At 47.4% G+C, this 13,487-nt stretch overlaps 1 protein-coding gene across 1 annotated transcript in view; it reads left to right on the forward strand.

Moving 5' to 3' along the window:
* Positions 1–13,487, forward strand: part of hpse2 (heparanase 2) — a 333,459-nt gene that overhangs the window by 162,822 nt on the left and 157,150 nt on the right. The window contains exon 5 of the mRNA XM_078223121.1: positions 10,024–10,195. Within this exon, the coding sequence (XP_078079247.1) occupies positions 10,024–10,195 (172 nt within the window). The remainder of the gene's footprint in view (positions 1–10,023; positions 10,196–13,487) is intronic.

A 13,487-nucleotide genomic window follows, 5' to 3' on the forward strand; every position in this document is an offset into this window, starting at 1 on the left:
ATAATTTGTACTTTTCAAACTGAATTTTTAACTTTGCAGTTCAGCTACTCGAGTGTCAGTCCAGTCAGGAATAGTCCCGATTAAATGCAGCGTACTGCCCTTTAAGTGGAAACATATCTCAGTTCCAACCTCAGACAGTACCTAAAGGTCCATTGCCACAATCTCCTTTAATTTGATTTGATTTGATTTATTATTGTCACATGTATTAGTATACAGTGAAAAGTATTGTTTCTTGCGCACTCTGCAGACAAAGCATACCGTACATAGAGAAGGAAACGAGAGAGTGCAGAATGCAGTGTTACAGTCATAGCTAGGGTGTAGAGAAAGATCAACTTAATGCAAGGTAAGTCCATTCAAAAGTCTGACAGCAGCAGTCGGTTGGTATGTGACCTCAGACTTTTGTATCTTTTTCCCGAAGGAAGAAGGTGGAAGAGAGAATGTCCGGGGTGCGTGGGGTCCTTGATTATGCTGGCTGCTTTCCCGAGGCAGCAGGAAGTGTAGACAGTGTCAATGGATGGGAGGCTGGTTTGCGTGATGGATTGGGCTACATTCACGACTTTTTGGAGTTCCTTGCGGTCTTGGGCAGAGCAGGAGCCAGACCAAACTGTGATACAACCAGAAAGAATGCTTTCTATGGTGCATCTGTAAAAATTGGTGAGCGTCGTAGCTGACATGCCAAATGTCCTTAGTCTTCTGAGAAAATAGAGGCGTTGGTGGGCTTTCTTAACTATGGCGTCGGCAAGGACAGGTTGTTGGTGATCTGGACACCTAAAAACTTGAAGCTCTCGACCCTTTCTATTTCGTCCCCATTGATGGAGGGGCATGTTCTCCTTTACGCTTCCTGAAGTCGATGACAATCTCCTTTGTTTTGTTGACATTGAGGGAGAGATTATTGTTGCCGCACCAGTTCACCAGATTCTCTATCTCATTCCTGTACTCTGTCTCGTCATTGTTTGAGATCTGACCCACTACGGTGATGTCATCAGCAAACCTGAAAGTTGAATTGGAGGGGAAGTTGGCCACACAGTCATCGGTGTATAAGGAATATAGTAGGGGACTGAGAACACAACCTTGTGGGGCACCGGTGTTAGGGATGATCTTGGAGGAGGTATTGTTGCCTATCCTTATTGATTGTGTCGGCGAGTTAGGAAGTTCAGGATCCAGTCGCAGAGGGAGGTGCCAAGGCCCAGGCCACGGAGTTTGGAGTTGAGTTTCATGGGAATAATGGTGTTGAAGGCTGAGCTGTAGTCAATAGGAGTCTGACATAGGTGCCCTTGTTATCTAGGTGTTCCAGGGTTGAGTGTAGGGCCAGGGAGATGGCGTCTGCTGTGGACCTGTTGCGGCAGTAGGCAAACTGTAGTGGATCCAGGTAGTCCAGGAGGCTGGAATTGATTTGTGCCATGACTAACCTTTCGAAACACTTCATAATGTTGGATGTCAAGCCACCGGCCGATAGTCATTAAGGCACGCTGCTTGGCTTTTCTTAGGTACCAGGGTGATGGTCGTCTTCTGCTTTCCATGCCAACGCTGCCCCCTCTCCGTGTGTCACGTGCTATTTGAATACCTTGTCAGTGCCCCTCATTGTTTTGTAGACCTCTGTGGGATCGCCCCTGGGCCTCCTGCACTCCGGGGAGGGGGTTTCTGTGGTAGGGGGGCCAGGGCTGTACACAGTGTTCCAGGCGTGGCCTTATCAATGTCTTTTACAACTTCAACATGATGAAGTGGGGTAATGAGATTAGTAAGATTTTCAGCTAGTAGACATTAAAGGCACTGACAGAGCTAGCAGCATTCAGTTAAATGACGTTTAAAGGAGATAAATAAATGTTTAGGAATAGGGGTGTAGGTCGACGCGACCAGGCGGGCATGTGAGTATGTTGAGATATGTTGAGATATGTTGAGAACGTGGTTAAAAAAAGTACTGGGACTTTTTCCTCTGGAGCGTAGGAGGCTGAGGGGTGACCTTATAGAGGTCTATAAAATAATGAGGGCCACAGACAAGGTAGATAGTCAATATCTTTTCCCAAAGGTAGGGGAGTCTAAAACTAGAGGGCATAGGTTTAAGGTGAGAGGGGAGAGATACAAAAGTGTCCAGAGGGGCAATTTTTTCACACAGAGGGTGGTAAGTGTCTGGAACAAGCTGCCAGAGGTAGTAGTAGAGGCGGGTACAATTTTATCTTTTAAAAAGCATTTAGATAGTTACATGGGTAAGATGGGTATAGAGGGATATGGGCCAAATGTGGGCAATTGGGATTAGCTTCGGGGTTTTTAAAAAAAAAAATAAGGGCGGCATGGACAAGTTGGGCCGAAGGGCCTGTTTCCATGCTGTAAACCTCTATGACTCTATGAGTCTAATATGGAACTGAGGGCAGTGCCCACTTGGAGCTGGGCTGACTTGCAAATTCACTCTGGGTTGTGCAGAATCCAGAGGAGATTATCATTGGATCAGCCTCTCCTGAATTTCAAGAATTCCTATGGTGCAGAAGGAGGCCATTCAGCCCACCGAATCTATACTGACTCTCCGTCAGAGCATTTCTCCCCCCCCCCCCCCAACCCCCACCCTATTCCCGTGACCATACGCTTTTACCCCACTAATCCCCCTAACCTACACATCTTTAAACAATTAGGGACAATGTAGCACGGCCAATCCGCCTAACCAGCACGCCTTTGGACACTAAGGGAGAATTTAGCATGGCCAATCCACCTAACCAGCACATCTTTCAGACTGTGGGAGGAAACCGGAGCACCCGGAGGAAACCCACGCAGACACGGGGAGAACGTGCAAGCTCCTGTGAAGTGATTTAGGATAAAAACAGAAAATGCTGGAATAGAGCCAACGTTTTGAGTCTGGATGACCCCATTGGGTCTATCCTCTCTCCACAGGTGCTGTCAGACCCGCTGAGGGTTTCCAGTATTTTCTGTTTCTGTTTCCAATTCCAGCATCCGCAGTAATTAATTTTTAACTAAGTGATTTGGGATGTTTTACTCTGTTAAAGGCACTTTATAAACACAAGCTGTTTTCGAGTGTATCATGTATCTGTCCATCAGCTGTACGGAATTGGCCCTCCACCGTGCAGAAAGCTGGGATAATCAGGGAGATACAGCGAGTGTACATTGCTGTTCTTTCACTGCAGGATGGAGGGACTAAGTACCTTCCACATGATGGATGGTGGTGAGGTGCCGTCAGTTTGAACTCCATCTTTTCCCCTTTGCCCCAGATAATGGGTTTAATTCTAACCCTGACTAATGGTTGTTCCATCTCTCTCATGTGGGTATACTGAATGGTTTGAGTTTGGACAGTCCCAATCCAGGCTGCAGTTCACACTAATCCACAGTTGATAACTGAGGAAATGCAGTGATCTATAGTATGGTGCACACAGTAATGTGACAGTGGTGTAAAGCTTATCATCATGCCAGTGTTGTAACTGTACTGGAAGGGCTTGGTTAGGGGAGTGTGATGGAATACTCCCCACTTGCCTGGATGGGTGCAGCTCCAACAACACTCAAGAAGCTCGAAACCATCCAAGACAAAACAGCCCGCTTGATTGGCACCACATCCACAAACATTCAATCCCTCCACCACTGACGCTCAGTAGCAGCAGTGTGTACCATCTACAAGATGCACTGCAGCAATTCACCAAAGATCCTTAGACAGCACCTTCCAAACCCACGATCACTTCCATCTAGAAGGACAAGGGCAGCAGCTACATGGGGACACCACCACCTGCAAGCTCCCCTCCAAACCACTCACCATCCTGACTTGGAAATATATCGCCGTTCCTTCGCAGTCACTGGGTCAAAATCCTGGAATTCCCTTCCTAACAGCAATGTGCGTCAACCCATAGCATGTGGACTGCAGCGATTCAAGAAGGCAGCTCACCACCACCTTCTCAAGGGCGACAAGGAATGGGCAATAAATGCTGGCCCAGCCAGTGATGCACATGTCCCATGAATGAATAAAAAATAAATCTTCTCCAAGTAGATTAAAAGGTGCACGATTCTTAAACAGAAGGTTACCTAGGCCCCAAACTCCCTAAAACTCTCCACCTCTCTTACTTCTTGAAATCCACCTCCTTGACTAAGTTTGATCACTTGTTCTGATATCCTAAAATGTCTGGGTGTCAAAGTTTGTTTGACAGTGCTCCCCTTAATTTTGTAAGTTGAAGCAGCCATTGGCAGTGATGTATGAAAACTTAGAAGACTTGGGTCTTAATATTGACACCCACTGTGGCTGGGATCAGGGGAGGATGAGAGCTAAAAATAGCTGACATAAGACCATAGTATATAGGAGCAGAGTTAGGCTATTTAGCTCATCAATGCAGTTCCCCAGCTCCATCTGCCTCTGTGCCATTTTTGCGCGGGACATGGGGGCAGAATTGGGGTTGGGCTGGTCTATCCACCCTCATGTGTCGGGGAGCCAATCACACTCATTAAGAGCTAATTGAGACTAATCAGCTCGAGGTCTCCACTTGACCTCCTGGTTCACAGAGGCAGCAAGGGCCTGTCTAGTGTCTGGAGGCAGCCTCCTGGCAGCTGACTGGGGGACCAGTACTCCCGGGAAGGCTACAGAGACCTCCTAGCTGCCCTGATTCAGGAGCACTCACAGGCTGCCCTGTAGAGGGCTCCCATTCTCTCTCCCCCGCATCCCCCACCCAACAATGGTAACCTGGCTGCTAAACTCATGTTTTAATGGCAGATTTTAAAAAGTTGGAGTCTGGAAGCTCCCTTTCTCCTACTTAATTTCCATCACAGCCCGCTGCAACTTTTAAGCTGGAATGCCTCTAATTAACCCTTCAGATTCCAGAGCCCATCCCCTCTTGGTTAATTGGACAGGGAACTGGTCTCTGTGGCAACTATGAAGGCAGCTCCGTGAAAATCCCAATGAGTGACCGTCTCCCCCAGGGTTGGGTTTGGGACCAGGAAACAATTCAACCTCTATCCCACTGGGAAGGAAAATCCAGCCCATGCATCGAATTATCTCTCCTCTTTAAACAGTGGCACTAAACTATACAAACTGTGACGACAGTCATTTTCAGGTTGTTATTTATATGCTGCACCTGGACTGGGTAACCTTGTTACCGAGTTTCTACTTTTTAATTTGTTCTTGGGATGGGGACATTTCTGTCAACACCAGCATTTATTCCAATTCCAATTCTCTTCCCCCACATAGCGGTGCACTAAAGTAAACTTTTGTCTGTTTCCATAGCTAGTGGAGCAGTGGCACAGTGGTTAGCCCTGCTGCCTCACAGCTCCAGGGACCCGGGTTCAATTCCTGGCTTGGGTCACTGTCTGTGTGGAGTTTGCACATTCTCCCCATGTCTGCGTGGGTTTCCTCCGGGTGCTCCGGTTTCTTCCCACAGTCCAACGATGTGCGTGCGGGTAGGTTGATTGGCCATGCAAAATTGTCCTTTAGTGTTCCGGGATGTGTAGGTTAGAGGGATCAGCGGGGTAAATGTGTGGGGTTGAGGGGATAGGGCCTGGAGTGGGATTGTTGTCGGTGCAGACTCGATGGGCTGAATGGCCTCCTTCTGCACTGAAGGGTTTCTATGATTCTAGTAATTCCCGGAACAGGTCATAGTCTCTCGCCAGAGGCTTATCACTTGAAGGGTGCCACTGCACATCAAGTGTGGCTGACCAGGAGTCTCTCCCACCAGCCATTGGTGTGTTTGGAAGGATTTACAGGTTAACACCCAACCTGTTTGACTGCATTATGAACTCTTTCCTTGACCTGGGGGGTACTTGAACCCGGAGCTTCTGGCTCAGAGTCAAAGACGCTACCCACTGCACCACAAGATCTCCAGCATCTTTTGCCCATCCCTAATTGCCCTCGAGAAGGTGGTGCTGAGCTGCCAACTTCAGTTGCTGATGTCCATGTGCAGTTTTGGTCTTCACCTTGAAGGAAAGATGTTGAAGGCGGTACAGCAATTGTTCACTAAATTGGTCCCTGGGATGAGGGGGTTTTCCTGTGATGAGAGGCTGAGTACATTGGGTCAACATTCTCTGGAGTTTAGAAGAATTACAGGTGATCCCATTGAAACCCACAAATTTCTGGAGGGACTTGATAGGGTGGGCACTGAGAGATTGTTTCCATTGGTCAGGGAATCTAAAACATGGGGGCCACGGTCTCAGGAAAAGGGGCCAATCATTTAGGACTGAGATGAGGGTCTCAAAGGATTGTGAATCTTTGGAATTCTCATGGTTGAATATATTTAAGGGTGGGATAGACAGATTTTGTGGTCTCTCAGGGATTTCTCTGGGGTTGGCACGGTGGCACAGTGACACTGCTGCTTCACAGCGTCATGGACCCAGTTTCAATTCCCAGCTTGGGTCACTGTCTGTGCGGAGTTTGCACGTTCTCCCCGTGTCTGCATGAGCTTTTTACGGTTGCTCCGGTTTCCTCCCACAGTCCAAAGATGTGAGGGTTAGGTGGATTGGCAATGCTAAATTTTTTTTTATTCATTCGTGGGACATGGGCATCACTGCCTGGCCAGCGTTTATTGCCCATCCCTAATTGCCCTTGAAGTGCAGTTGAGAGTCAACCACATTGCTGTGGCTCTGGGGTCACATGCAGGCCAGACCGGGTAAGGACGGCAGATTCCCTTCCCTAAAGGACATTAGGACAAATTGCCCCTTAATGTCAGGGGGATTAGCAGGGTAAATATATGGGGTTATGGGGATGGGACCTGGGTGGGATTGTGGTCAGTGCAGACTCAATAGGCCGAATGGCCTCCTTCTGCACTGTAGGTATTCTATGATTCTATGATTATGGGGAGTAAGTGAGAGAAAGGAGATGATGCCTAAGATTATGATTGTAATGAATGATGAAGCAGTTTGATGGGTTATGTTGTTAACCCCTGCTTCTGTTGCACCCACTGTGCTGTTAGGGAGTGAGTTCCAGGATTATGACTCAGTGGCAATGAAGGAATGGATACTGACATCCCTCACACAAATGCATTTGCAAATAAGGTAGAACTTTTTTTTTGGCTAGTCACAGAATATAACTGTCAGGATTGTGTTATCCTCCAACGCATCGACCACAAAACTAATGCCTTTGCTGAGCCAAAACTCAGTTTTTGAAGTAATTCTTTCAGAATTTATCTCCCAGTGTGAGGAGGAATAAAGAATCACGAGGTGGGCTTGAATACTTCAATACTGGGAGCTGTTTATTGAAGGTCATTGACAGTTAGATCTAAGACTGTCCAACAGGGTCCCACACAGGGTGGAGCCCAGGAGTCACCTGACCCATACTCTTAAAAGGGCAGCCTACAACCCAAACCCCAACATACAATAATATGTATACATACATAACAAATACTACCTCATACTTATCCGTGCTTGTGTCAACTGAGGGCAACCAGATTCTCCACCCCCAGCTTCTCCACCCCCAGCTTCACCCCATTTCCATTTATTTTACTCCATTTCATTTCATCTCATTCATCCATTTTATCATCCTTCTTTTTCACTTCTATTTTTCCATTTTGCTATTCCAGCTCTCCTTTCCACACCACCCCCACTCCCCAGCCCCCAACCTTCTGAGCAACTGCCACATTCCTCAGGCAGTCCTTTGACATACTTTTCAACCTTTGTTCTGCCATTCTCGCTTTCTGATCACTTAGAAAGAATCATAGAAATCATAGAAACCCTACAGTGCAGAAGGAGGCCATTCGGCCCATCGAGTCTGCACCGACCACAATCCCACCCCACATATTTACCCGCTAATCCCTCTAACCTACGCATCCCAGGACTCTAAGGGGCAATTTTTAACCTGGCCAATCAACCTAACCCGCACATCTTTGGACTGTGGGAGGAAACCGGAGCACCCGGAGGAAACCCACGCAGACACGAGGAGAATGTGCAAACTCCACACAGACAGTGACCCGAGCCGGGAATCGAACCCGGGACCCTGGAGCTGTGAAGCAGCAGTGCTAACCACTGTGCTACCGTGCCGCCCCTAATGGACTTAATGGACACTCTTAGCACCTTCTCAGATTTCTGCATCCTCATTTACATTCCCTTTGTCCAATCCCACACACCGCCCACCCTCATAGTCTAAATCTCTGCTGATTCTCTTAGCTCTGATAAAGGGTCACCTGGACTCGAAACGTTGGCTCTATTCTCTCCCCACAGAAGCTGTCAGACCTGCTGAGATTTTCCAGCATTTTGTTTCAGATTCTCTACATCCTTGCTATGACTGCAACACTATATTCTGCACCCTCTCCTTTCCTCTCCCCATGCACTCTATGAACGGTATGCTTTGTCTGTACCGTGCGCAAGAAACAATACTTTTCACTGTATCCCAATACATGTGACAATAATAAATCAAATCAAATCCTCCAGGATTGGCTTGGAGTGTCCAGGAATTGAAGGTCAATCTCTGGACTGTCCTGAGTGCAACCCTGGAAAAAAAAACATCAGAACTTCAGGGACATTAAACAAGAATGTTTTACTTTGCAACATTTGTTTTTATCGGATATAATTATATTGAAAATGGGGTACGTTTGAGTGACAGTAAAGCCATAGGTCCTATTGCTTTCGAATTGGTGCAGGAAGGCAGTACAGTACTAGGATGGATGTGTTGGCTAACCGGAACATGGGGGCAGGCCATGTATTTAAACCACTAGGAGTACTTTTAATCACAGCTGGCAACCCAATACAACTAATGGGGGACAATAAATCCAGGCTTTTCGAATGATTTTTTGATTTGATTTGATTGATTATTGTCACATGTATTAGGACACAGTGAAAAGTATTGTTTCTTCTGCGCTATACAGACAAAGCATACCGTTCATAGAGAAGGAAAGGAGAGGGTGCAGAATGTAGTGTTACAGTCACAGCTAGGGTGTAGAGAAAGATCAACTTAATGCAAGGTAGGTCCATTCAAAAGTCTGATGGCAGCAGGGAAGAAACTGTTCTTGAGTCGGTTGGAACATGACCTCAGACTTTTGTATCTTTTCCCCGACGGAAGAAGGTGGAAGAGAGAATGTCTGGGGTGCGTGGAGTCCTTAATTATGCTGGCTGCTTCTCCGAGGCATCGGGAAGTGTAGACAGAGTCAATGGATGGGAGGCTGGTTTGCGTGATGGATTGGGCTTCATTCACAACCCTTTGTAGTTTCTTGCGGTCTTGGGCAGAGCAGGAGCCAGACCAAGCTGTGATACAACCAGAAAGGATGCTTTCTATGGTGCAGCTGTAAAAGTTAGTGAGGGTCATAGCTGACATGCTGAATTTCCTCCTGCGAAAGTAGAGGTGTTGACACTTCTGTCCTTATTGTGAGAATACATTTTTAAAGACACCCGTAGTGAAAAGGATCCCATATGACTATTTAAAGAGAAGGGAGTACTCCTGGTATCCTGAACAACTTTGATCCCTCAAAACACTGCCGCTAACTACAGATGAAGTGGCAATTTATCACATGTACTGTTTACGGGCCTTTGCTGCAATTTAGTGCAAATTGCCTCTGTAGCAGTGTCTTCATGAGGAACCGATTGGCTGGGCTGCACTTGGGGTCGTCCTGACCATGTAAGAGGCACTTTCCAAATGTGAGTCCTTTCTTCCTCAGAGGATCCCTCACGCTGTGTTACAGCATGAATCATACAGAAACTGGCACTAACAGTATGGAAAAATAGAGGCTACTCATGCTGTGTTAATGAAGATGATAAAGGAGATGTCAGAATCAGTGGAGATGTGCAGATCAACCCACGTTCTTTGATGTAGCTGCGGAGAGTGCGACTCTGCATACTTTAGAAAACCTTTTATTAATACATTGAACCATAAATAAAGGTGCCCTGCAATTCTTGAAACTGCTTTTCCCAATTTGTTACAATCTGAAATATGTTGCGATCACATTGTGCCAGATATAATAAACTGGCAAACTTCGGAACGCTTTCCCCCCTGACAGTTCATGCTGTAAATGAGACGAATATGAAGAGGAGACAGAGGAGAATTTAGTATTTGACGGTCACTTGATTTATTGACTTCTGATCAAACAGCATCGAGCTTAAAATGCACATTTTGCGCTATTTCTGCAGAGCCTAACAGTTACCGTACCATGGTGGGCAAGGCGATTAATGGCAGCCAGCTGGGGAGGGACTACATCCAGCTCAAGAACTTGCTGCAGTCGGTCCGATTCTACACGAGAGCCAGCCTGTACGGGCCGAACATCGGGCGTCCCCGGAGGAACGCTGCGGCCTTGCTGGACGGGTAAGCTTCATCTGCAGAGCCCAGTGTGGGGGTGAGTCCCAGCTGTGGACATTGATTTTTGATTTGATTTGATTTATTATTGTCACATGTATTGGTGTACAGTGAAAAGTATTGTTTCTTGCACGCTGTACAGACAAAGCATACCATTCATAGAGAAGGAATGGAGATTTGATTTGATTTGATTTATTGTCACATGTATTAGTATACAGTGAAAAGTATTGTTCCTTGCGCGCTATACAGACAAAGCATACCATTCATAGAGAAGGAAAGGAGAGAGTGCAGAATGTAGTGTTAGTCATAGCTAGGGTGTAGAGAAAGATCAACTTAATGCAAGGTAAGTCCATTCAAAAGTCTGATGGCAGCAGAGAAAAAGCTGTTCTTGAGTCGGTTGGTACGTGACCTCAGACTTTTGTATCTTTTTCCCGATGGAAGAAGGTGGATTAGAGAATGTCCGGGTGCGTGGGGTCCTTACTGCACAGACAGTCACCCAAGGCTGGAATCGAACCTAATAGATCCCCAGTGCTGTGAGGCAGCAGCACTAACCACTGTGTCACTATGCCACCCCACGGTACTGTAGGGATGCAATGATTCTATGTTTCTATAAGAGTTGAACCTGTCTCAGTCTTCCTGATGTGTTATCTATTGATGAGATCCATTGAGACGCCATTGAAGATAGAGGATGGTCACTGGTTAGCTATAGCATCTCTAAGGTGGATGGAAGCTTCGTTTGAAGATGTTCTTTATCTTTAAGTAAATTAACTGGCTGCTTTTCCAAGGCAGCAGGAAGTGTAGACAGAGTCAGTGGATGGGAGGCCGGTTTATACCCTGCTGTGTAACCGCTCCGAATAACTGGCTTCTTCTGCCCTTAGGTAGAGAGCGAACCGTCGACCAGAAATTATATAATTTTACCCTGGATAAAAGCAAATTACTGCGGACCCTAGAATCTGAAACCAAAAAAGAAAATGCTGGAAAACCTCAGCCGCTCTGGCAGCTCCTGTGGAGAGAGATAGAGCCAACATTTTGGGTCTAGATGATCATTTGTCTCTCCTTACAGATGTTGCCAGACATGCTGAGATTTTCCAGCATTTTCATTTTTGGTTGATTTTAGTTAATTTCCCAACAAGGTGCAGAGAGCTTCTGGATCCAGATTCTTGCTTTCTTTCTCTATTCTTTGACGGGATGTTGGTCTCGCTGGCAGGGCCAGCATTTTCTGCCCATTTGCCCTTGAATTGCTTGGCCATTTCAGAGGGGCAGTTAAGAGTCAACCACAATGCTGTGGGTCACATGTAGGCCAGGACAGACAAGCTTGGCAGATTTCCCTTCCTAAAGGGACATTAGTCAACCAGGTAGAGTTTTTACAACAATTGGTGACAGTTGCCAAGGTCACCAGAAAGTCACCAGGACTGAGACTAACTATATATTCCAGATTATTTAATTGACTTGAAATTCCACCAGTTGCCTTGTGTGGGGAGGGAGTCTGGGGGGGGGGACTTTGAACCCATGTCCGCAGAGCATGAGCTTCTGGATTATGGATCCAATGACAATTGCATCAGCTTTCCTCAAGCATTGTCAAAGTTCTTCTCCAGCTGATGCCCTCTGCACCACCATCACCCTCCCCGCCCCCCTTGCCCCCCAGCCAGTCCAATGAAACAGCAACTTCTGATTAATCAAGATGGCTCCCCCTCATCGTAAATGGATGCTGCTTTCATGAAATAATGGTCTGGATTATGGGGTGAGGGTTTCACACAATGACAGAATGGTTACAGCCCAGTAAGGGGCCATTTGGCCCGTCACGTCTGCACCGGCCCCGCGAACGAGTATTTCACCGAGTGCCATTCTCCGTCCTTCGCCCCGTAACCCTCCTCATTGTTTCTTTTTAAATAATCGAATCCCCTCTCGAATGCATCGCTTGAACCTGCCTCCACCACACTCTCATGCAGCGCATTCCAGACCCCCAACCACTTGCTGTGTGAAAAAGCTTTTTTCTCATATTTCTTTTGCCTCTTTTATCAATTACCTTAAATCTGTGCCATCTGGTTCTCGATCCTTCCGCCAATGGGAATAATTTCTTCCTACCTATCCCCTCATGAATTTTTAATATTTCTATCAAATCTCCTCTCAACCTTCTTTTCTCCAAGGTAAAGAATCCCATCTTCTCACGTAACTGAAATTCCTCATCCCTGGAACCATTTGTGTAAACCACTTGTGCACTCTCTCCAATGCCTTTGCATCTTTCTTATAGTGTGGCACCCAGAGCTCTACACAATATTCTAGCTGAGGTCTAACTAGTGGTTTATCCAAGCTCAACAGAACCTCCTTGCCCTTGCCCTCTATGCCCCTATTAATAAAGCCTCGGGTACTGTATGATTTATTAATCACCCTCTCAAACTAATTATCATCTTCAATAATTTTTGCACGTATACATCCAGGTCCCTCTGTCCTGCACCTCTTTTAGAGTTGTACCCTTTATTTCATACTGTTACTCCATGTTCTTCCGACCAAAATGTCTCACCTACATTTATCAAGTCACCCATTCCACCAAATTGGCTATGTCCTTGTGAAGTTCCACACGGTCCTCCTCACAAGTGTAAGCCAAACTATCCTCACCCTGCTGAAACCGGCTGTAAGTTCAATAGGGTGGGTATATGAGGGTGGCACAGTGGCACAATGGTTAACACTGCTGCCTCACAGCGCCAGGGACGCGGGTTTAATTCCGGCCTTGGGTGACTGTCAGTGTAGAGCTTCTCCCTGTGTCTGCGTGGGTTTCCCCCGGGTCCTCCAGTTTCCTCCCACAGGCTAAAGATGTGCAGGTTAGGTGAATTGGTCAAGTGAAATTGTCCCTTAGTGTCCGAAGATGTATAGGTTAGATGGATTAGCCATGGTAAATGTACAGGGTTACGGAGATAGGGTGGAGGGAGGGGGTCTGGGTAGGATGCTCTGTCAGAGAGTCAGTGCAGACTCGATGGGCTGAATGGTCTCCTTCTGCACTGTAGGGAATCTATGAGGATTCTATTCTAAATGCGGAAATCCTGATGTTCTGGTCTGTCTGTCACCAGGGTTGTGACACAGTCTGCACCCCACCCCCGCCCCCCACCTCCGCCCCCCACCCCACCCCCGCACCCCACCCCCGCCCCCCGCCCCCCGCCCCCCACCCCCGCCCCCCACCCCACCCCACCCTCGCCCCCCACCGCCGCCCCCCACCGCCGCCCCCCACCGCCGCCCCCCACCCCCGCCCCCCACCCCCACCCCCCACCGCCGGCCCCCACCGCCGCCCCCCACCCCCGCCCCCCAC

The sequence above is a fragment of the Mustelus asterias genome, chromosome 11 (assembly GCF_964213995.1).
Source record: "Mustelus asterias chromosome 11, sMusAst1.hap1.1, whole genome shotgun sequence".
NCBI classification, from domain to species: Eukaryota; Metazoa; Chordata; class Chondrichthyes; order Carcharhiniformes; family Triakidae; genus Mustelus; species Mustelus asterias.